This window comes from Tauraco erythrolophus, chromosome 3 (assembly GCF_009769465.1).
Source record: "Tauraco erythrolophus isolate bTauEry1 chromosome 3, bTauEry1.pri, whole genome shotgun sequence".
Lineage (NCBI taxonomy): Eukaryota > Metazoa > Chordata > Aves > Musophagiformes > Musophagidae > Tauraco > Tauraco erythrolophus.
In genome coordinates this window covers 36,224,929-36,249,735 of record NC_141467.1, presented here as the reverse complement: position 1 = coordinate 36,249,735, position 24,807 = coordinate 36,224,929, and the positions used below count along the sequence as shown (strand labels likewise).

Below are 24,807 nucleotides of genomic sequence, written 5' to 3'. Positions count from 1 at the left end.
CAGAAATAGAAAAATTAAACACTTTGTAACACATAATTCTAGAAGTCCCTAGATACATTGTGTGCAGAGAAAAATAAAATCCCAGAATGTATGTGATTACCTGATTTAAAAATTTATTTATGCTGAGAATCTCAAGCTTAAAAATCAGATGGCTATTGTTATAATCTCCATTTTTTGTACTACGGGCTGTGGGAGTGGCTTATTCCACAAGAAATTTACCTGAGCAAAGACTCCTTTTATAGTTAATTAACTATTATTTTGTTAATAGTCATATGGCTGTGTTTAAAATCAGTATTTCATATGGTAAGAAAATTGATTTTTGTCTTCTCAAGCAAGTTGAAGTGATGAAGCGCTGCAGATCTAATCGCTAGTTTGTAATATCTGAGAAATTGTCAGAAAAAATCCTTTCATTTGTGAGATGAAATGCAGCTCCTAAGTAATCTGTGATTTGCCTACTTGCATTGATCTCACTGTTTGCTTTATAGTCAATGGATAAATGCCATAGATAACACAAGACAATAAAGTAGTTTTATAGCACTGGAAGAATGAGACATTCTGGCAATAAAAAAAATAATATAGGACCTGACTCTGCCTTCTCTTGGACTGTTTATACAGTAGGATAAATTCAGTAATTTCACAGAAGTTAGTCTTTATTTATAGGGATACAAATGAGAGCAGACTGAGACTGCTACATAGAAGAAACCTGATTCCCTCTGTGTGTCTGCATTGGGCCAAGACAGCTGAGGTGAACAAAACAAGAAGTGCTGCAAATTTTCATCCCTCCTGGAAGTTAATCTGATGTTACTGGATTTTTTCCTCAAAAACTTGACATGATGCATATCTCATTTTCATCTCCCAATTTCCATATTGTGGTTGATGCTGTTTTATTGTTTCCTTGTTTGTATCTCTGTATCCAGTTGCTGTCGCTTGTCCTATATATGGATTTTAAGCCCTGTGAGGCAGAACTGTCTTTCTGGTTGTATAGTACTTAGCATAATGAACCCTCAGCCTGTTTCTAAGACCCTTAGATGCCAAAGCAGTGTGAAACTAATAAGAATGTGAAGTACAATGCCTCCACACCTCAGTACCCACTTAATTTTAGTAAACCTGCAATAATTTTCTCACTGTAGAAATTGAAAAGTGACAAACGAGGAACCTCCTAAGCAAGGTAAAGGAGAGAATATGACTGTAAAAGCAATAGACTTAACTGATTTCCATATTTCTTGTCATAGCTTCTATGGACGCCTGCTTCTCCCTCACTAGAAGGTTCAGGGTTAGTGTGCATGGGTTGTTAGAAGGCAAAGCGACAAAGCTTTACGAGCCTTCAGTGAGCAGGTCAGGGAGAAGTTCAGGAAAAGTCAGGTGAAGAAAGAAGAAATAATTTTCCTTGTTTTTGAAACCTCAACATCCTCCCTCCAAAAAACCCACACAAAACCAAACAAAAATACCAGGGCAAATATTACCAGAAATCAAGACAAGTGTCATGGCACGTGGTCCATTATGTCCCTGACAGAGGGTTTAGCGGAGAGCCAAGCCCTCAGCTGTACAGTGGCACCTCAAGCCACTTAATTCTTTCTTGCTGTTTGTTGTGCCATTCAGCTGCTCTGGGATACCCAGCTGGGCCTCCAGCTCACAGCTGTAGGCTTTAAACACTGTCTAGGATTCATTCAAATGAGCAGATAAGTGTTAGAAGTCCCACTGCAGACAGCGTATAGATCCTTCCATCTCTGTAGGAATAGTCAGCAATCTAAATCTTATCCCCGAAGACAACTCACAGCTCTGAGCATACTTTTATTCCAGTGTTTCCACAGTGCCTTTGAACTGATTCCCTTAGTATGGTCATTCCTCTGTCCTGTCCTCTTCAGGCTCTTCTTTCTTTAATATTTCAGTTTATCTGGGATCTAGTAGCCCTCTGGGGCCCTCTGGCAGCGAACACTTCGTGTGTTTTAAACTAGTGGTACAAGCATGTTTCTACAAATTAAAATTCCACAAATTAACTACAAGGATTCTGCTTTCATTTAATGGCATTTCTGATAGAAGAACTTGCCCTTTAATTCTGTCTCCCTTAGCTATATACTAGAGTTCTCAACTACTTCAAACGCAATTATGATAATCTGTGCTATCACAAAACCTCTTTAAAACACCTGTCCTGGGGTCTCTGGAATGATATTAATGAGAAGCAACCAATGTCAGTTAACTGGAACATCTGAGTTCATGAATGTCATCTTATGTTCTCATAAAGAGTACTGCACAGCTACAAAGTGCTTAGCAAATGCAAGAAGCGCTCCAGTCCCAGCAGCTGGAGATTGGCCCCTGCATGCAGTAGACCAGCATGCTCGTGTTCCTGCATCTGACTTCTTTCCATTCATTTGGCCCTAAAATACCTCAACAGAGCATCCTGAACTGTGAATATCGAAGAAAAATAAAAAGCTTGTTCAATTCCCTCATTGCTCCTGATTTCTTCCTAGCTGTGCTGTTGGCTCTATAATACCTACCTTTGTGTGTTCCTCATGTGGCTCTGTATTCCCTCATCTCTATCTCTAGATACCTTCTTTCTCTGCTTTGAAATCTGTCCTGAAACTTCTTCCTTCCTAGTTCTTATCAGTAAGTCCCTTGCTCTTGCATCTTCAATTTTTGTGTTTTATTCATTCATCTCCCGGCTATGCAAATGGGTTTCCATAAGGTAAAATAAGGTGTACATCCACAGCATGTCCCCTTGAAGTGCAAAGCAGCCTACCCCCGTCTCTGAGGACTAAGGTACTTCCATGTACTGCCGTGCCCGTGCACATGGATGGTTAGTTACATGAGAGAAACTCAGCAACATCTTCAGCCTGACTTGTCTGGTGGTAGCTTGTAACCGTATCATGAGATTGTAGCTCTTCAGAACAGAGAGCGAGTTTCATTCTGCTGAAGTGCTACAAGTTTATCTTACTGGTGTCTTCAAAACTGCGTCATTGTAGTGCATTAAGGCAGAGGCGTTTCGCTGTTCAATTGCACGGTTCCAGTTTGTACTTCGTTTGTGTTCTGTAAAATGCTTCACAATTTGTTGACTGAAAAGCATTTTTACGATGTTAGTATCAGAAAAGATGAGTGACACAGCGCACGAAATACCAGTGTTATTTGTGGCTTAGAAATTACCTGTATTTGGAACCTCACAAAACATACTGATCTGTGTAAACCTGGTTGGCTGTAGAGTAGGCATGTGAGGTGAGGTGAGTTGTACGTGCAGCTTCCGATATGTTAAATATGCCGATTTGGTGGCTTCTTAGCACCAACACGAACTCACCAAGTATATATACTGGGAGAGTGTAGAAAAGCATTGGATTTACACTGCTGAATTTAATTTTATATGTACATGAGATTCTGTGTGATGAAGTTTTATGCTGCTGATATCACTTATATAGGAAAAAAAAAGTTGGAAATGGGTAAATTCAAGTTTTTTTAAAACCCTCTATGTCATATTCAATCTCTTCAGGGATTCCTAACTGCTATGAGGCAAGAGACAACTCGCATGAATTTAGCAAAAGGGTGGGCGCTGGACAGTGTTGTTTTACACAATGAAGTGACCAAGATGATGAAAGAAGATGTTGTTGGCCCTCCTCCTGCTGATATTGGTGGGGTTTACATATATGGCCTTTTCCTCGAAGGGGCAGGTTGGGACCGCAGAAACAGTAAGCTGGTCGAGTCAGCACCAAAGGTAAGGATCAAGTGAGCATGACTGACTGTGGCATAATATGGTGTGCTCAGAGAACACCAGGAAGTATTCTGAGTGCCTGCAGAAGTGGTTTCACAGCAGGTTGAAGAGGGTAAAATACTAGCAGGGCTGGGAAGGGGACAGAGTGTTTACCCACCAGAACCAAACAAAGACTTCTGTCAGAAAATGAATTTAGGATGCGCTGCACTAGAGCAGAGCAGATGCTAAGCTCCTTGGCTTCAGGGGCCCTAGAAGCACAGCTGTGTTTGAATAAAATAGTGCAACCCATAGTCAGTCTTCTTTTGACTGACCAAGTGGGACCCTATCACAACTTCCAAAGCCCAGGGCTGGATTTGATGACAGCTGCTGTGGAGGTCGGTGTTTGGATGACTAGAAATCCTTGTAATTTGTTTTTGAATAGAAGGAAGAGTATTAGTTCTGGGCTTATGCTCAGTTATCCATGCATGGAGTTACATTTTACTGATGTGACTAAGCACATGTGAAACCTAGTTATGGAGTAGTGATTAGATGCTCTGGTCACTGCCCAGGGAAAGCTGCTGTTGACTTTTTCCAAACTAGTGATAACTGTCCTCGAATTGGAGTTGAGGTAATTCCTCTCCATAGGTAAAACAGTTCCGTGCCTGGCTGAGAGAAAACTTCTCCAAACTAAACCTTGCCAGCTGTAGCTTCTGGTGACAGCTGTTGCTTGTTTTGTCAAAAGACACCTTCAAGTATCGAGTTTACTCAAGTGTTCTGGAGTCTTCAGCAAGCATCCATGTTGCTCTTGGGTTTGGGTCTTTTTTTTTTCTCCTGCCAATGAATACTTTATATTGCCGGAAGACCTGAGGGGATCTAGTCTGGATAAACACCCAAGAGGCCACCTTGGATCTTTGAAGCTCGACTGCCAGCAGTGTAGAGCTAACAAGGAGACTTGCTAAATGCAGCTTGGCCTTTGTAGCTCCAGTCCTGCCATTCAGGGAACAGGAGATGGGGAAACAATGGGGAGCACTTGCCAAAGGGGCAAAGGACAGGAAAAAAAGACAATGGCCTCTCTCCCTCCTAGAACCACCCTGTCATTTTTCCATCTACTTCCATGGCGTTCAATTTTCCAAGTTTCTGCTGCTTTCTTTTTCTTCCAGGCTTCCTGACGTCTGTTGTCCTTGAGCTACCACTGGCTTAACGTTAGGGTCAATGCAGTAGTGAGCACAGGACTTGTGTTCTCATGTGTACCTCTAGCAGATGCTTCTGCTAGAGGCCATCACTGAATGCCGTTCCAGTGTTTGGAGTTCAGACACCCTATCCTGCTTCTCTAATGCTGAGTCCTATGTTTCTTTTAACATCCTCAGGTGCTGTTCACAAGTCTTCCTGTAGTCCATGTGTATGCTGTCAGCACAACAGCACTACACGACCCAAAGAAGCAACAAGGAAGTGTGTATTCCTGTCCTGTCTACAAAAAGCCTCGCAGAACAGATCTGACGTACATTTTCTCTTTGTATCTGAAAACAGTGCAGAATCCTGACCATTGGACTTTACGGGGAGTTGCACTGCTCTGCAATTCAAAATAAGGATCAACAGGTAGCTATAAAGAAAGAACCGCCTAGGAATATTGATCTGCAGCCAGTAGGACTTCTGTTGTTATTGACAAAGTGGTGGCTACCTTCTCATAGGGGTACGGGAATTAGCAAGTGACATATAGAGATTGCGTTAATTGCACATAGATCAGTTTACCCTGTTCACAGCAAAAATACTGAATGTATTTAACCTGGGAATATCAGAGTTGCAGTTGTAAAATTTGGCAACTGTTATAAAGCAAGTGAGAATGTAATCAACTAGCTTGCACTTAATGGAAACACTAGGAAAAAAAGTGCTTATGATAGTGACAACTGCTTTGACATTTATGGTGGTTCTTTTGTAGATGTTATCTTTTCTTCTTAATACAAGACTTTATCAGAATAGACTAGGATAGAATAGAATAGAATAGAATAGAATACTTTTTAAATTCAACTCTGTAGTTAAAAACTTATCATCCACAGCATTATTAAAGCTGTAATGAAAAGTGCATTAAACGTATGGTAAAAATTTATGTTTATCTGCATATGTTCCAATGCACAGTTCCTTTGATTTTGCATTTGTAAACCTACTGGGTGGTTTCACAAATGGATGAGACCATTTCCTTGGATAGTCACTTGTTTATGCAAACGGTCATAGAAGTTGTACCAACAGGCGAGTTTGTCTCTGCACAAGTAGTGGCCTTTGCACATATTAACTCATTTCTAAACCTATATCCCATTCTAAGGAAGATGTGCCCCCCTCTCCCCGCCCCCTTATTAGCGAGAAAAAAGGTTTGAAACTCTTCTCAGAGCAAACACATCTGAACACCAGTTTGGATCTATTAGTATTCGCTCATTTGGTGTTAGTGACTGAATCCTGCAAACTCAGCTCTCTTAACTGCTTTCTATTCTGTATTTTGCATCAGCTTAGGTAACAAAAAATTAGAAGACACATAGGCCATTGCTGGGAGTAGATCCACTTGAAATGGTCAAGTCATTTTTGTGTGTTACCACCATTGCTGTCTACCCTGCAATTGAAGGGTGATTGCTGCGGCTCTTTTAACAGATGGACAGCTATTGGCAGAAAACATGTTTGGCTTTTTTCACTAGCACAAATTCAAAGCAAAAGAAATTGCTGTTGGATGTTATGAAGGAAGGACTTGCAGTGAGTGCTTTGTTAATCACTTTTTTCTCCTTGTAAACACTTTCAATTTTCATGTAAACACTTCAATTTCCTTTCAGCTGGCACCTAAGAAAGTAGTTCATCCTTTCCATAATGAGCTTTACTCTGCAGTTAGCAATTGCAGGGCTCTTTCCGTGAGGAATTGTGATGTTCACACTCCCACCCACAACTAAGCAGAAAGTACTGGATTTGTTCTGCGAAAACAGAGCAGACAGGGACAGGGTTCCTTTCTCCCACTAAGCTGGGAGCAGCACTGGTTTCACAGGCAGTGCTGGTGAGATTATCTTACCAAGTGAAACTACCCGTTCAAAAAATATACACCAGGCCTCCCTGCAGTATCTACCTCAACTGATTTTATTGAAAATTTTGTTTCTGAGAAGTGTGAAGGACTGGGCTTCAAGCCATGCAAAGCTCTTGGAAATTACGAAAAAGGTAAGAGGGACTTCAAGCAGGAAAAGGCTGTGCTATTGTATGGAAATTGAGGGTGTAACCCATAGCGTTCTCCCAATCCTCTACCTGTATGAGGGGATATGCAGTAATTTAACATTGATAATAACTTAAAATGAAGACTGTAAATTGAAATACTTTGCACACCGGAAGAACTCACTACTTGCTACGAAAACAAATCATCCTCCGAACAATCGAAGTTAAAAGTAAACATTAAAAACTACGTATTTGATAGAGGTTATATGTGGTGCTACATAATAAGCTCCATGGAACCTGCATCATTCCTTTCTTTTCCAAGTAAAATGAGAAAATTAAATGCTATCTAAAGAAAATCTATAAGCAATTATGTTTTAGCACTTAGTGTTCTGCTGTATAAAAATGCAAAGAAATAGCTTCTTTGAACTGTGACATTTCCATTTCAATAACTAAACCCTGTTTGTCGGTTTAGGAAAACATCAAATCTTGCAGAACAGAATACAGGCCATGTTTCAGAAGAACCAAACAAATTCATACAGTGTTTCACTGAAGATAGGTACAGTTTTATACCGAACTGGAAGAAGAACATAAAGTCACCTGGTTCCAGAAAAGGTTTCCTATAACTAGTAAAACACCATTCAAACAAAACCTCCAATCTATCCTATAAGCAAAACCTTTTTTATTCTTTTTACATGTACTTGCAGTGCAGTGATGTACAATTTACTATCAAAAGAAATACCTTCCTCTCCCTGTCTCCCTCTCTTGCCCTGTCTTGCCTTATCGTTCAGTGGAGTTGCTGCTTCTGATCTGACATTAATTTGATTTGAAATGTCATTGAATAACGTTGACCTTCCCCAACCAGTGTTCCCTAGTTACTATTGCTAAAGCTGTTTCGCTCCAAGTGTGGTGTACACCAGACTAAATGAAAGAACTGGCAGGCAGAATATTTGAAATGAAACTAATTATATTTAAATTGTAGATTAACAATTAGCTGGGAGTCCTCAAACAATGTATATAGGTAACCAAGTTATGCTCTGCTGTTCAAATGAATCTGAGATATTAAATACAATCACACAGCTTTTGGCAATATTGTACAAGTTTCACACAGACAGTGATGACCAACATTGCTTTCGGTAAGTGCTTTGAAGGCAACTCCGTTCACGAATGAAGAGAGCAATACAGTCTTGCGCCCCATGTCAGCGTAGCGGCCGTGTTTACAAACATATCTGATGTCAGGGCACTGGCTCCTGAGTGTTGCAAATACACAGCATTCCATACTCCAAAGGGTGTCTGTCTCATAATCCCTGAGGCTGTGGCTGGTCGATAAGGAAGATGATAGGAAACAAAGAATTGGGTTATGGATTGGCCCTGTACTTCAGCGGCTTTGTAGAATAGATTTTAATTGCCGTGAACCTCAGAAAACGCACAGAGAATGGAAAACAAAACAGTTCTCTTGTCTGGTCAGTTATGTTCATGATCCTGTGATCCTCTGGATAGAGTAACAACTATTTAAAAGATCTTGAGGAAACTTCAGTTCTAATATTCTATTTTTTTCTCTGTTTATCCAGAACCCATGCATTGATCTCACTACTCTTTTACTCCTTCATATCCTTGCCTTTCTCACAATTGCATCTTTCCAAAACGTGAACACGATCTCATATTCTCTTTTCCTCCTGCTATTCCATATTTAATGTGTCTTCTGCTTTTTTATTCTTACCCTGTAAGTGCAGAAAATGCATTGCTTACCTACGTTGAACCTTTCTCTTCCAGAACTCTAGAAATAACCTTAGTAATTTTAAGAGCTTTGCTTTTCCACTGAGAAGAAACGCAATTTCCTCAAAAACCTATCATTCCTGCCACATTTTGTTACACCCTGGATAACTGCTCTTTCAGCAAGGGCCCTTAAAGGCAAAGATTTGTATATCTGAATGGACATTTTTCATAGTTCTTCGTTTTGCTAATATGAAGTAGCTTTGGTTTTGTTTTCTGCTTAGAGGAACTGGTATAAGATAGTGAAAAGCGGTTTTATACTGTTGTAGGTAAAACTAAAGGGAGTGGTTAGGCTGTAAAGTGACTGCTAAATCAGTCTTGAAAATACAGCAGATTTCCATGCGGGTTCCATTTTGGGTTAAGGATGGCTATTTGGCTAAGGATGGCACACTGCCAGACGGAGGGGGAGCCCCTTCCTTCGTTTGCATGGCTTGGCTTTTGTCAGGAAGACACCACTACAGACACCCGTGTAAATGATAGAACACCACCAACACATGTTTTGTGATATAACACAAACTCACACATTTTTCTAAAGCTGAGCGAGTACATACTGTGCTATCTCTTGTTCAGTAAGCGTAGTACGGTGTGTTTGCTAATCCATTCCTTATACTGATTGCTTCAAGTCTAGCAAAGGGACATCATCACCTCCTCCACCTTCTTTTCCTTCCTGCTTAAGAAGGACTTCTGGGATTGTCACTCCTTTTTCAGTTGACTGGGAAGCACCTTTTGTTGCACTATTCTTGTCTTTCTTTACCTTGGTAATGACTTCTGTGTAAGAGATTTCTTCAGTGAAGGGCTCCGCTGCTGCGAGCTCAGAGGTGATGTGCATGCCCGCTTCCTGGATCCCCTCCTGACCTTCGGCTCCTGTTCGCTCTTTATTTTTTTTATGGATCTTGAATGTCTCCTTTGTTGGGGCAGCTTGTGAAATGGTTTTCTTGATCCTTATCCCAGATTGCTTCAGTCTCTCACCTGACTGCCTGATCCTCTCTCTCCTCTCAGGGGTCACTATTCTAGTTCGAAGCCTGTTTACCTTCTTGCCAAAATTCTGTCTCGTCTTTTGGATGTTTTCCCTTGAAAATGCCTTTTTGATGTCATCTATGCGCCTCATGCCTGATTTCTTGAACTGGGTTGCTTTGCTTTCTTCGATATAATATTCTTCATCAGAAGACAGATCATCAGGTGGGAAGAAATCATCCTCCAGAGTTTCACCTGCTGTCCTCTCTTTGATAACAGAGAGAGATGAAGGACACTCGGTTTCCTCCTGTGAATGAAAGCACAGAGTCATTTTCCACAAAGTGTGTTTTACAAGGATGGTTATTCAAGCATTTTTATTGGCTTGCAGTTAATTAATGCTAACGGAAATACAATATTTTAACAAAGTAAGGTAAGCTTGGACCACCGTATGTGATCTATACAGAATACAAATGGCAGAAGAAACCTTTGCCGAGTTTTCTAAAGAAGATATCATACCTGATTAAAGATTTCTTGTCAGTGTGGTTGTACCTGAAGCTAATGAATGCCATGGTCCATGTTTACTGGCCCGTGATGGTTTTCAGAACATATTTGTCTAGCTCATGTTTTTTTTGAAGCTGATCTGCTTCCCGGAGATTGGATCTAGATCCAATTGGTTATTCCTCACCAACAAAAGTAGACAACCTGTAGACAAAACAGGCTCTTGTGCTTGTGTCAGCTGTACACTCTTCCAGATGAGTGCCTCAATGATACCAGTAGCTTCAGCCCTTTGCAGTCACCAAGACAATGGCACATTTTTGGCTGATTGGAATTTAGCAAACATTTCTGTTGCTGCCCAGAAGGGGATGAACCCCAACATATTAACTTCCATGTGCTGGCTCCACAAGAGGTCAAAGTCACTAAAGAAATGAGTTGTTATTCGCTAAATCCAGTTCTATACAATTCACCCAGCACCTGCACCACTGATGAGATGAACTTGATTTGTTCCATCTGGAAAAATATGAATGACCCAGGGCAAGTACCTCTGTCTCCTGTGGTGAGTCTGCTGACCCCTATGAGCAGGCAGTATTAGGTATTTATATTATACATATGACACATATTAGCTGCATGCTTAAAAGTGGTGACTATCCTAGATATCTTAGCACTGGGAATGTATGTAGCCCCTCCAAAGAAAAACTGCTGGAGGCTCAAAACTCAAAGACATACAGAAGACTTTCAAAAGCTGTCCACAGTAAACAAATAATGTACCAAGAATCACTTAGTGGTTAAGGACGTGTGGAAAAAAAGGAGAAACGCTTGTGGTAATGGAAAGATTGAGTAACATGATTTATCTGAACAGTGGGAGTCTCCTAAGAGAGCTGATCCCTTGATCTGAAGACTGCTGTCTGTATGGACATTAGAGATTTGTGGCTCAGTGTCAGTGAGTCACTTCTGTCTACAAGTACTAGTGAATGCAGAGTAGAAAACCCGTAACTTGTAGGAGGTTTATAAGATGGACAATGCCAGCTCCTTCTTCTTCCCTAGTAGCTGTTTATGTGCAGTGCATGTGTTCTCCCAAGAGGAACAACCCTTTGTACTTAATGCAGACAATAGCAGAGATATTAGAAGTTATGAATCCATGAAGAATGGGTCAGTCTTACTAAATATTTTTCTGTGAACTGGTTTCTGGCCAAAAAGACGTCTGTCATTTTTCACAGTGACTCATTAGCAGCAAGTCATGTTCAATGTTATTTTACAGAGTTCTAGCAATATGTAAAATAAAATACATTAAGCTATTTGGCAGATAAAGCCTACTTAAGAGTCTGTCATCATGCCTTGACTTCATTAAAAACCCTCTAGTAAAATAGTTGTTAATGCTTAGAAAAAATAGGGTCGAATGATGTTGTGTTGATTACAGCAGAATGTTATTCAACTCATCTGTCAAAATCAGCAGGAACAAAACTACAATGCTTTGCTAATAATTTTCTTCATTAACATGTGCAAATTAACATTAATTATATAAAGACTTCTGTATATAAACATAATCCCTTCTTTTCTGAAAATGAACTAAAATACAGCTGGATAATAATTCCTCAAAGTTTGTAAATTATAGCCCACTCCTTCAGCTGAAATGGTAACACAAATGTTTCCAGAATGACTATTCTGAAATTTCAGTACATACAGAAATGAATACAATATGATGAATAGGGTATGCTGTTCATATGAAGATTACTTTTTAAAAAGAGAGAAGGCAGAGAGACTATTTTCTCTGCAATTCTTAGACTGTCTTCCTTTGGAAGAGCAAATTTGCTGTACTTTTTGCTAATTGTTTGCCAGGTTTTTATTGTATTTAGCTTTATAGTCTACTGTAGCTGAAGAAGAGAGTCCTTCTACTTTCATGCACATGTGTTAGAATTAACACTTACGAACAATAACGTGTGAGATGAAGGCCGTGTAGACAAGACACAGAAACTAGAGCTGCAGTCATGAAGAACATTTTTTGTTCTGCTGCAGACTCCGAGAACGATCTTTGCCAAATCTCTGATTTTTTCCGTGGTTTCTGCACACATCTTGCAGAATCACATGTAGCAAGGCTAAGCATTAGTGTGAGTTTCTATCTCCTCTCAAGATTTCTGGATGGAAGATGTTTCCAAACTGGAAAGTATTAGTGAAACTGGCTAGTGTGTTAGGGAGGTTTCATGACAAAAATACAATTATTTAGGCTTAGTAAGAGAGCTTTCTCATCTACTTCCTTTCTCTCTCCTGCCCTTCACCGTTTCTTCTTTCACTAGATGTCAGTGGGGTAGAGAGAAGGTAGGAGCTCATCCTTCCTAAAGCCAGAACAATAATTTTTAGCACCAAGTGGGAAACTGATGGGATCAAAGCGTAGAGCTACCAGCTCATTTATAGACTCACTAAAAGCAAAGATGAAACACCTACTGATTTCAGTCGCACAAGACAAAGCCCTAAACTGGGTGACAGCTTTCTTCCTGGCTTGAAAGCAGATGGGACTGGAAACAGCAGGACTGGGCAGCCCGGTTTTCTGAGAGGCTCAGAAAGAGCTGAACAATTGGTTGGGCTACTTTTAAGCTTTTAGTTAAAAATCTACTTAAGCATTTTGCTAGGAAGACCATTTGCCTGCCACTACCACCTCACGGGAGGTAAGGGAGGATCTTTAAGCTTAATTTGTAAGTGCTCAAATTAAAAGACAGGAGATATTTTACAGTACAAGACGATACCAAACAGGTGGGTATTTTTAACCTGATTTCTTGAGGAAAGAGGAGTGCAGTCATATGGTCTGCCTACTGGTTAACACAAAGGATGTGTACTCTGTTTGCCCTGCCTACTGGCAAAAACCAAAGGCATGCACACGCCAGAACCAAAAACCAAGAAACAAATCTGTGGAAAGATGATCATTCCCCTTCCATCACTTCTAGATGGAGCACTTGGAGAGGACGCACCCTGCAGACGTTGCTCGCACTGGTCTTGGTATGCTCGTTGGCCATAATCTTCTGACAAGTTAGTCCACCACTAAACACACTGAAAATAGACTTGGACCTTTCAAAACAAAACATTATTTTGCCTTCTCCTCCAAGAAAAAATCAGGAAATCAGTCTTATAAGTGGTTGATTTGGAATTTGTCTTGGTTTTGTACAAAAAGTGTACCATATACACTCACGTTATGCAGCTCCCGCCTTCTTACCCTTGCATGGCCTCTCCACTAGTGATCCCTGAAACATTTGGGCATTTTCCACCAATTTGAGAAGAGAGCTGAGCTCAGGCATGAAGAAGTAAGCTCTCTGCTGAGGAGCCGGCTGTGTTGTGAGTCATTCCGTCTGTCCTCCCAGCTGACATCTGTCTTGAGCAAGCATGCCATGGCTCAGGTACCCTGTTTGTAGATCTGGACTTGACACTTTCGGGAGATGACAGAGGTGCTGAGAAGAAGAGGTGAGTGTAGGGTGTAGGAGGGGAGAAGGAAGAAAGTAGTCAGATTAGATGGAAATACTGGGAATATTTTGGAAAAATGCATATGTGCAGAAGGAAATGAGGTCTGGAAGGAGAAAGGCTTCAGGTTCTGTGGTAGCAAAAAGCATTGGTCACAATGATAAGGGGAAAGCCCGGAGACCTTTGCAGCTCAGCCAGGCAGGGAAAGAAATACAGAGGCCACAAAGCTGTAAGGTTAGTTAGGTCCACTGCTTAAGAAACAACTTCAACAAACAAAACTTGAAGGTGTAACATCCTAACGACCATAACGACATCCTAAGAACGACCATAGAATTCAGGAGTTGCTGGTGATGACCCATGTACAGTAAGTTTACTAAGAAAGTATTTTAAACCTGAACTTTCACTTTTCCTAGTTTTTTACCATTTAACTTCTAAAATATGCCTAGCCAAAGAAGTCTGAGTTTTTAAGGACCTGACTGAATACAAAGTAAACAGATGAGTAATCCTCAACTTTGATGAAGAAGGCCAGCACACTGATTTGAATGGAGGGCTCAGGGGACAGTGAATATTGAAACCCAGATGTTTCTAACACTGGGTTCCCAAGGAAGTCTGATTCCGTCATTGTCATTTTCTCCCTCTGCTCCCATTTCAATTTAATTCACAATTAGAAAAGTTTCGAAGGGACACAGGCCTTTCGCTCTGCAAACTTTTCATTGACTGCCAAAATTCTGGCTATGCTGCACCCATCCATGCCTGAGGGTGCTGACCCGTTTGCAGGCACTGCTGGCATCTCCTGATCTCAAGAAAGGGATCACAGCAGTAGCATTTTTCTCTCATAGATATAGCAAGGTGTTTATGAAGGAAGGCTAATGCACCTGCTCCTTAAACTACGCAAAGTGCAAGGTGCAGACTCTTTTTCACCTCATAGAAACTTTAAAACAACAGGTAAACAATCTTAAGAGAAGAGAAGGCTCCGGGGTGATCTTATAGCACTCTTCCAGTACCTGAAGGGGGGCTTAGAAGAAAGCTGGAGAGGGACACTTTACAAGAGCATGTAGTGATAGGACAAGGGGCAATGGATTTAAACTGAAAGAGGGTAGATTTAGATTAGATAGAAGGAAGAAATTTTTTACAATAAGGGTGGTGAGGCACTGGAACAGGTTGCCCAGAGAAGTTGTAGATGCCCCATCCCTGGAGGTGTTCAAGGCCAGGTTGGATGAGGCTTTGAGCAACCTGGTGTAGTGGAGGGTGTCCCTGCCTATGGCAGGGGGGTTGGAACTAGATGATCTTTGAGGTCCCTTCTCACCCAAAGCATTGTATGAGTCTACGATTCTCTGATTAACTGTGGTAATGCCCCATATCAACGTTATGAGACTCTCAAGGTGGCAATGCTCAGATAATTGAAAACTCCCAGGAAAAAGAGGCTGCCTACTTGAGAACCATGCCCGTGCAGTCAGGCTTCTCTCATCTCTGGGCAGAGAAAGAACGGAAATGGCAGAGCAAATTGCTTAGTGATTTCTCAGGTATTTTGCTGCAGTTGTGTCCTGGCAAAGATCAGGTTGGCTCTAATAGCACTAGTCTCCCGTGTTGCCAAACTAAAGAGTAAATAAGCCAAGGGGGGTGCTGGAAGAGGAATGTCATTCCTTCAGTGGGGGCCAGTGAGGTTGCAAAAGGAAAAACGTGATTAAAAAAATTCCCTCACAGACTTGTTAGCCGAATCTACACTCCTTCACTTTGCATGTAGATAGGATCAATAATTAATAGCAGCAGTAGTAGTATTTTCATTAAGTAAAGGTGTGTCGCTAACTTAGAGTTCACTGAATTTGCTAGATGAAGCAGTGACATAGCGTCACTGAACAACAATACTGGGGCTTTAAGTACATTAACACTTTTAATGATTATTTCAGAAATAATTTTATTATAATGTCATTAAAAAATAAAAATTAATGGAACATAAGGGCATTTTGATGGGTATAGCCAGTTCAAGAGCTTTACTCCCCTTGTCCTTTCATGTTTTTTTTGCATGCGTATTCTGAGTTTGTGTTTCAAAGCCCAGACTGGGCTTCTAGAGTCAGTAAGGAGAAAAGATAATACGTTGTCTTATGTGTAAATCTATGCTAGAAACGCTATAAACCAGCGTTGCATTCTCTTTTCAAATAGCTTCAATTGTAACTCTAACAAGCTGTTACAGTTACCTAATTTCACTTAAAAATCTAGCAGAACAAAACTTTTTAAAATACAAAAAAACATAGCAGAGAAAACCAGAATGACCAAATAAATAATGAAATATTTTATATATATATACAAAACATATAGATTTAATTTATATATACATAAAATCAAGACTCAAAGTGCTCCTAAAGAAACTGTTCACAGCAAGAGATGGGAGGAGCGACAGAAGAAACTCCGTAACTTGGAGTCATTGTGTTGCACAGGAAAAAGGTGGCGGCAAGTGATCTTTCAGCCTTGGGATGTGTGGGAAGATGCAGGTGGTGATTAACACAGGCACAGATGGGACAGGTGACCACCTGACAATTCTAAAGCAGAGCATGAAGCAGCAAAAGGGTGGAAGGCCACCCAGGGCCCAGTTTGGTGCTGCTGCCGTGTCTATGACAACTGGTGATGCAAATGACTGGCACTGTATGGGCAGGAAACTGCATCGTCCCAGTGTTTAAAAAAATCCTGGAAATTTGCATGTTAAATAAATGATTTGTTATTCAAACCAGCAGCTGAGGTAAATCACTAAAACATCTCCTTGAAATTGCTCTCTAAATCAATACGAAACGACTGATGAATAACCAATTGCAAATCATTCACTCCTTTTACTCATATCCCAACAGTTAAGAGTGAAGCTTGATAAATCTCAAGCGATCCCTTTGGTTTTTTCTGCAAATATGCCATTTCAAAAATCTCTGCCATCAGGCTGAAAACCCGATCAGATGAGAGAGAAATAGGATTATTTTAAAAAGGCACCTGAGGGATTTTATCAAGTAAAGTAGATGATAGAGAATAAACACTTCAGCACGTAAGACACTATGGCCAAGTGCTGTTGCTTGTATTTAGAATGACTTTTACATAATGAAAAAGCTGCCTGACCAGAACAGTCAGCCCCCCTCATTTCTCTTTGGTGAATCCTAACACACATCCCTTTTCTTTAAATTCTGACAGCAATTTATTAATTTAACCAGGAGTATACAATGCCTATAAAGAAACCCAGCTCATTCTCTCATTATCTGACTGCAGCAAGCTACAGACAAGGAGCAAGTGGTACCCAGTTACACCACATCACTTGAAGCCCTTGGCTCCAGGCCACTGCATTCTGCATAAAAAAGACTACTGCAGCTCCAGGAGAAAATTAAAGCTTCACACTTACTTTGTTTTGCTATTGTTTTATGGAACTAGCCTAGGGAACAGCTCTGCACATTTGCAAACTGGTGACATTTCTCACTTCCAGTGCATCTGTAGATACCAATCCTCTGTCAGTGGGGGAGGAAGAGTGATGACACGATGTGATAAAACAAAAAAAATACATTTGGTAATATTTTGATTCCTTCATTCCTCACAAGGTGACTGCTCTTGCAAGCCAGCTAGAGCAGGGAAGTACTCTCAAGTACAAGCAAAACCAAGCCAGTCATCAGGAGATGCTGAGCTTATCTGCCCATGTCACCATATGAACTCACTCTGGACACCCTTTCAGCTCAATGGAGTTGAATAACAGGTAGAATAAAGTAGAAACTGTATCCAGAAGTAGATGGCTACAACGGGTCGAGTGAATCAGGCTCCATACATTTCTCTGTGCCCACTTGAAGGGAGTCTACAGGCTAAATGTACAGACGTCTGCATCTTACTGATGTCTAACGCCTGGCAAGATGAATCCTGCCTCAAATTCTGAACTTGCTGTTAATGACTTTGCATATTCCTCACGTCTGTGCCTGTGCTGTTCTGATCAACTTTATTCCTGTGCTAAAGGAATAACTGGAAGATTCCACTATCTTCAGTAGTGCTGAGAAAGTCCCCAGAGCCAAGTCCATTCCTGAATCTGGGCCTCAGGCAGGAAGTGTGTCACTGAAGACATGTGTGGCCAACCATAGCTCCTGTCGATAAGCCACTCGATAAAGCAGTGATAAGGCAGCCTCCAGGACCGTCGGGGAGAGGCACGACACAGGAGGCTCAAGATAAAGCTACGCTCTTCTACCAGCTTGCAGACACCCACAAACAAAGCCCTGAACAACTGCGTCCAGTGCAAATGTAAATTAAGCTCAGTTGATTCCATTACTCAGCATCAATGGGTGGAAGAAAATCAACGGCAGCCGTGAGAAGATGACTGCCTGTCCTTTGTGAGGATCACCACAGAGGAACAGGTCTAGGGACTCCAGTTACACCAGACCAAATGGTGTAGCATCAAGTTTATAATCTACTGGTGTAGCCTCAAGTTTACAAGTTACTGGTGTAGCCTCAAGTTTATAATCTGCTACGAGCACAGCCCTGTGAAATATGCAACCTATTTCATTTTAGGAACGCATAAATGGCCTAACAGCTGCTTTTAAATATTTTTATTATTTCCCTTTCTCCTCTTTCCTTTTGAACTCGTCCCTAGAAATACCGTTTTTCTTCAGCTGGTTGAAAGTGGTTGATTTTTTCCTAAAAATCACGGGTAGTTTACGATCTTGGCTGCTCGCTGTACTCCAGCCCTGGCTCTGCCACTCCGCCAGCGGCTGGTGGCACAGCACGGGGCCAGCGCAGCGCTTTGAACCGAGGGACCGGGCTTGACACTGCAAACAAAGGACTCTTGCTGCACTCTCTGACACAACCATTTGGTTTCTTTTATTCTCTGTGACCTCAGTGAAGGCAATTACCTGTCTCAGCTGTAAAAATATTTATAAGGTTTATGCCACAAGACTCCAACAAAGGCCCTGTGTCATTGGGCTGCTGAGGTCTCTGTGTCTGAGGCCAGTGCTCTGCTGTCACAGGCAATCAACCTACGCCATCTTTTTTTCCATTAAGTTTTCTGACTGCACTTTAATAGCAATTTAGGTTTTCTTTTCTCCCCATGGGTTCTAGCAGAAGGCTTTGTCCAGACCCTCATATCTCCAGGACTAAGAATCCATTTCTGGTTTCTGACCTGAGCTGATTCATGGACAGCTTATACTCATTTCATCTTTTTGCCGATGGTCTTTACTGGACTCTTCATCCATACCCCAGTGTATGTATAAATGACAGCCACAACCTCTATCAGCCTCTTTTCTTGCTGGACTAAACCAAGCTAGGACATCCTGGTCTCCTCTCCTCTACCAGGGCTTCCCACTGCTCTGATCAGCCTGGCAGCTCTTTTCCGAACCTGTTTGGTTTGAACACAACTTCAACAGGGGTGATCAGAGCTGTACGTGGTAGTCCAGCTGGGCTCTGAAGTGTTTTGGAAGGGCACTGGGCGTCTCTCTACCACTTCTGGAAATATCTCACCTGAAGCCTTTCATGCCCACGTTTCACTTTTTTAAGAGCCACAACATCAAGTGGGCTCTCAGTCATCTTGTGAGCAATTAATACACCAGTTTCTGTCCTTTCTGAACCATGGGGCCTCAGAAGACAAACTAGCAGCAAGGGTTTCTGCCAAGTACAGACACTGACACTGTGTACACTTCGATTAGCATTACTCCAGCTCTAAAGATGAACTGGTTTGTCGTCTATATTTCTTTCTCTGGGCTGACAGCTCCTCGTTTTGAGCATATTTTATTAGTATCCGCGCCTTTTTCTGTGCCAAAAGCTTTAATGAAAATATTGCACAGTTGACAAAGGCAGTCTTAGAAGCAAATCCTTTTAGAAACCCATCACAAGCCTCACTTCCAATTTCAACACAATCCACTGTCATCTGTTGTTTTTCCAGATTATCTGTTCCGAGGTAAGATATCAGATACATAAATATGAGAAAGAATAAGACCTCTCATGTTCCTATGAAACAGAAAAATGATCAAATATGAGTCATCTAGCATGACCTGATCTTGGTGAGCTATTTAACTCCATGGTACTAGCAAATCTGTTCTGCAGAGTCCCTTCTGAGCCTGCCGTTCTTGTGCCCGAATGGCAATGGCTCAGGTAATTTCCTTTGTCTCCTTTTAAATAGTGTTGTATCTGGTCTCTTTTATGTCGTGGTTACTCTCACAGGTATTGCTCAGAAGAGCTGTAATTAAAACTCCGTGCTGATGGATGGTGAGTTCGTGCGTCAGCTCTTTCAGAGTCCGTGTTTGCAACCTTGAGCTGGTGACACCCTGACTTCTACTGCCACTTTGGATGGAAGTGCTTCCACTTCAGCTTTTTAGATTATTGTTCCCATCTCGATCTCATTGTTGTTACTGTCCAAACCATTATGCTGCAGACGGACAGTGGCGAGGAAAAGCCACTTATAATTTTAATTTAGTTACGCATAATTTGAGCGGCATACGCAAGGCTGCTTCTGCTGGCCTCTCCCTGTGCGTGTGGTGGAGCAATCACAGGGCAAACAAATAGGCTGTAACTTGGCTGTGTAGACCAGTCAAGCCATAACCTTCCTTGATTTCTGACATGTCCACTGTGACTGTCCACTAATTTTAAACGTCAGACAGCAACGAGTGAAACAAACGCACACGTCCCTTCACAGGAAGTTACTAATTCATGGTGCTTATGTAAAATAATAATAGAAAAGAGCCCAGTAACTGTAACATGGACTTTCTGGTGCCTGTATGCTCACATTCAAAGAGGAACTTGCAGAACATGCAGAAATGCAAATGAAATAAGTTCTTTTGGGATTTAAAAAAAAAAATAAATCTCCTTTAATTTCTGAATAATTGAGCCATAATGAGTTAAATTGTTAGATGCTCTTTGACTGCAGAGAAATGACAGCTCTCACAGCTGGTTATTCAGACTAACCTGAACAGAAGTGAACAGTGACCTGCACAACCTATAATGTACTTTGCATTTCCCTACTATACCCTTAGGCACGTAGCACTCCAGGGTCAAAGACCTCACTAGAAACTCTGAAGTCACCTGGCATTTTTAATTATGCAATCGGCCTGGGGAGGAGAGCTGCCTGCTATCATACCTCTTCCTCAACCACATGGCTTTTTAAAAATGAATGCTCTCAGTTTCTCTAATCATTACTCTCACGGATGATCACTTTGTCTCTTTTTAATGAGAGGATATTGCCAACTCTTTTCATCATGGCTGAGGTCTCTTGGGACAATTTCCTCCAGCCAATGATGCTTTTCAACCTGCCTACTCCTTCTATCAATGATGAGATCAAAGCTAGTCACTTGAAAGAAAATCTTTAGGATTTAATTGGTGTTTCCTTTTTCCTCATATGTCGACGTTCTGGCAAAAGTTAAAACTAAAACCCACGTGTGCTCACCCACGTAGGCATTCAACACCCGCTACACACAGGTCATTGGCTCCATCTCAATGTCCCAAATGGTTCATCAGAAAAAAATCTCACTACAGATGAGCTGTCACTCAAAACCACCAAGTAAACAACTTGGTTATACCCATTTGTAAAATGTAGTGAAGGGAGTACGCTGGTTCTGTAGCTATTAACAGACTCCCACTCATCGTAGCCAAGCTTCAGTCATTCAGGTCTTGGCACTCCAGCAGTATGCCTACACTGGTGCAAATCAACAGTGTGAAAATCACTGCACTTGTGTGAAAGAGACTTTCCAAAGTATACCTGTTCCTTAAAGCTCCTTGTCTACCTAGCACGTCCCAGTTTTTGTGGAGCAATGCAGTTATCATGCTCCAGAAAAGTGCCAAATGTCAGATCCTAGAGGGATCTGCTCCTCCTCTATGCATAAGGGGAAAGGTTCTTCAGTTCACCTTACAAAAGGCTTGCAGTTCTCAACTACGGTAGGAAACTAGAAAGACAGCAGCCAAAAAAGCTGTTTCCCTTCCTGAAAAGTATGACCTAAGAATGAAACGTACAGAGCAGGGTGCAGGTCATTCTTGTCTGGCAAAACCAGCAGAGAGTTCAGTAACTCCTACTGAAGGTGATTCTTAGGAAAAGCACGGATCATGAGAGCCACCTTTTGTATGAAATAGCTGAAAATAGCAACAGCTGTTCTTTATAGTTGTGTAAATCCATTTTCTTCATATTTTACTACATTTTTAAAGAAGCAACAACTCTTCTCTTGCTAGGAGAAAAAAATACATTATGTAATGAATACTGTTTTAAGAAAAAAAATTTACAAAGCATTGATTCTGCTGCAATCATTATGGTAAAGGCCCATCAATGAAATGGCATTATGCCATTAACCAGGGAAGTCGGAGATGTTTATTACCTTTAGCTGCGAAATGATTTGCAAGGAAAAAGTGAAAAGTGTCTGTTTTCTATTTCATCATGATGGTGCAGCTTACGGTAGTTGTAATAATAGGCCAAATTGTGCCTGTGCTTTCTCCTGAACATCCATAGTAAGTCACTCAGTCAGAAAATCTGGGAGGCACAATTTGGCTGCATATGGTACCAACATAACATTAAAGAGGTAACATTTCCTACCTTCAGCTTTTACTCAATTGGGGTTTTTTTAGCTATTTTTTTCCAGTAGTAGAAAATGAAGTAGTTAAGCAAGCTATATTATGCAGAAGAATTTGTCAGCTGTACACAGTGGCGAATACACTCAGTGAACACACAGCTCCATTCATTGCAAGTGATGTTATTTATGTACAAACAGATGCACGAGCAGGGCGTAAGGCTGGGCGATGGGGGGGCATTGTGTGACCCACGAGGGCCGGTATCTTCAAGAACGCCTAATGACGAGTACGACTCATTTGAAAGAAGCTTTGGGGACTCACCGGTATGAAGGAGAAACTATGCTTCTGGCAAAAGATTAAACACTCTTACTTATTGACTTGGGGAACTGGGAAGTTTCAGCAAATGGCAGGATCAGGCCATTAAACAAATGGGTTTCAAAGCACTCATTAGCAAGTGACAGACCCCATGAACTGCCTGCGCTGCCTGGTTGTATGGACGGATGTAGGTGAGGCCATGATGCTTCATGAAACTTCTGTCCAAACACAGTAATTTATAAGAACAATGAACATCCTACAATAGAATCAATGTATGAATTTGTATGCCCAATATGACTGGAAGAACAATGCTGGGTCAAATAATTTCCAAAGTTCCAAAGTAGAGCATGCAAGGGACTATCTGCTGTCATGAAGGGTTTGTGGGTGGGAGCTTCAGTTTGTGCACGTCCTGATATAGACTGAGACAATGAAAAAAAGCCCGATTTGTCCACAGTAGGAAAGCCTGAGTCATTACCCAGTTAATCAAATGGGTCATTACCAAGTTAAATTAACTGTATGTTTTGAAATTAGTGTTAGAAGAATGTCTATGTTCTAGGGAGCCTGCAAACACTTTTGCTATTTGGACTTCTACCTAATACGGTGAAAAAAATAACAGGGATGAATGTCAGGCATGGTTTGTATGACAAGATTTACAGGGCCAGCCTCATATTACCTTTCGGAGAGGCAACAAATAGTCCTTGCTGAGCTGCAGTTAATCTTACACTACTGGCTCGGAAACCTACCAACACTAATAATAGACCGTGTGTGCTGCCGTCAGTAGGTTCATGCCGAAAGGCACCGCAGAGCACGACTCAATGTTAAAGAAAGCATAAAATAACTCTCATGTTGGACAGGCTGCGTCCTTTGGTTCATTAACCGATGCCTACCAGCAGCTACCAAGGAGGTGGAACAATGACAGCGCTACAAGAATTAGGCTCGCGGTTACCTGATAGATTACGACCCGGAATTTGTTTTTCCTCAGCATCTCCTCTTGCTTGGTTTCCACCTTCCGCACGCTGGCGCTCTGCCTCTCCACGCGCGCCCGCACCTCCTTCACGGTGGAGCTGACTTTACGGGTTTTCTCCAGCAACTTGTTCACCGTGTAGCCCGTATTGCCGTGAGCCTGGGCAAGCTTTAAAATGTCAATCTGTATCGTCTTGATGGCGTTTTCCATCTCCCTGTGCCTCTCCTCTATCCGTTTCTGGCTCGCCTGCACGCTGTCCACAATGTTGGCCACTTTGTCCAGGACCGTCACTATCGTGTAAGCTGCGTCTTGTTCTTCTTCCTCCTCGCTGACACTGGAGAGACGATTTTGGTGGGTTTTGTCAGCCTCCGGGGTGATTTCGCGGCGATCCATTTTGCCTGCCTTCGGCCGGGTCGGCGGGAGGCGAAGGTTCGGTGATCCTGCCAGAACGATTCTGGCGCTGCTGCGGGGAGCCAGGGCGACAGCTGGCTCCGGCGATGCTCAAAGTAGGGCGTGAAACGCCGCTCCTGGAGCTTGGTCAAATACTTCTGACTACGAAATATCCACACATGATTGTTTGGATACTTTCAGCAACATGAAACCCCTAAAATTAGGAAGCAATGTCTGGGAAGGAACATACATTTAAAGGGTCACGCTTCTGTACTGATGAAGTTATTAGTGTTAATCCGGGAAAGTTAAGTAACTTACTAATTAAGCAGGAGAGCAAACTTGCATATTTTTAACGATCTACTTTTGTTTTCGTGTTACTGGAGTGCTTTCCTCCGAGGAAATTCAAAGAGCGGCCAGGAAAACGAACATGGTTGTTTTTTCCAGCAAAACAACTTCAGGTCTTCAGCTTGTTGCAATTTACCACATGGGGTAACAAATAAACACACTAAACCAGAGGCAATATAGTGAAAACGCTGTATTGTGACATGCTTTTCCAGTTCAAAATGTTGAAAGCATTTTTTTTTTTTTTATTGAACAAATTATTAAATCCTACATGCAAAATTTTGAAAGCCTAAACTACATGTTAAAACAGCTGAACACATCCTATTCACACTTTACCTCGGGATCTTTCAAACGACAACTAACAGTCTATTAATATAACTATGACCAGCAGACTAATTTGGATGGACTTCTTTAGCTCTTGAAAATACTCTATACAAGAGCACTAGCAACTCATTCACTTTTATTATTTTTTTTTATTTCAATCACAAACACTATACAATCCATATTGTAGGTGTTAAAACATGTATTTTCTTTAAAAAAGTTTAAGAAGTATTAAAACAGATTTAACAGTGATAAAGTAGGCTTTATTCCAATTATTTGTGTTCAATTATTCAACACCAATTTTTACAATACCTAAATCTACTCAGACCTACTTCTTTTGCACCTGTGCCATCTGCTCTACCAGGTAACTTCCCGAATTAAGAAATTTATAATTTTCCTCTTTAAAAATAAATTGTTGGAATTATTTATGAAGACGGCAGTGCTTAGACCCAGCCCACACATTTTATAAATA

At 41.3% G+C, this 24,807-nt stretch overlaps 2 protein-coding genes across 2 annotated transcripts in view; one reads left to right on the top strand and one right to left on the bottom strand.

Annotated features, from left to right (window-relative positions):
- The window catches only part of LOC104375270 (dynein axonemal heavy chain 5), a 168,285-nt gene extending 163,026 nt beyond the window's left edge, over positions 1-5,259 (top strand). The window contains exons 75-76 of the mRNA XM_086609153.1: positions 3,476-3,697; positions 5,041-5,259. Coding sequence (XP_086465279.1) covers positions 3,476-3,697; positions 5,041-5,259 — 441 coding nt within the window. The remainder of the gene's footprint in view (positions 1-3,475; positions 3,698-5,040) is intronic.
- Positions 5,260-9,224: 3,965 nt separating this feature from the next.
- On the bottom strand, positions 9,225-23,675 carry CAVIN4 (caveolae associated protein 4). The gene is made up of 2 exons (XM_009990140.2): positions 23,265-23,675; positions 9,225-9,881 (listed from the first exon to the last, which is right to left on the bottom strand). Exons 1-2 carry the CDS (start codon positions 23,673-23,675, stop codon positions 9,225-9,227), a joined length of 1,068 nt encoding a protein of 355 aa, XP_009988442.2.
- Positions 23,676-24,807: the final 1,132 nt, after the last annotated feature.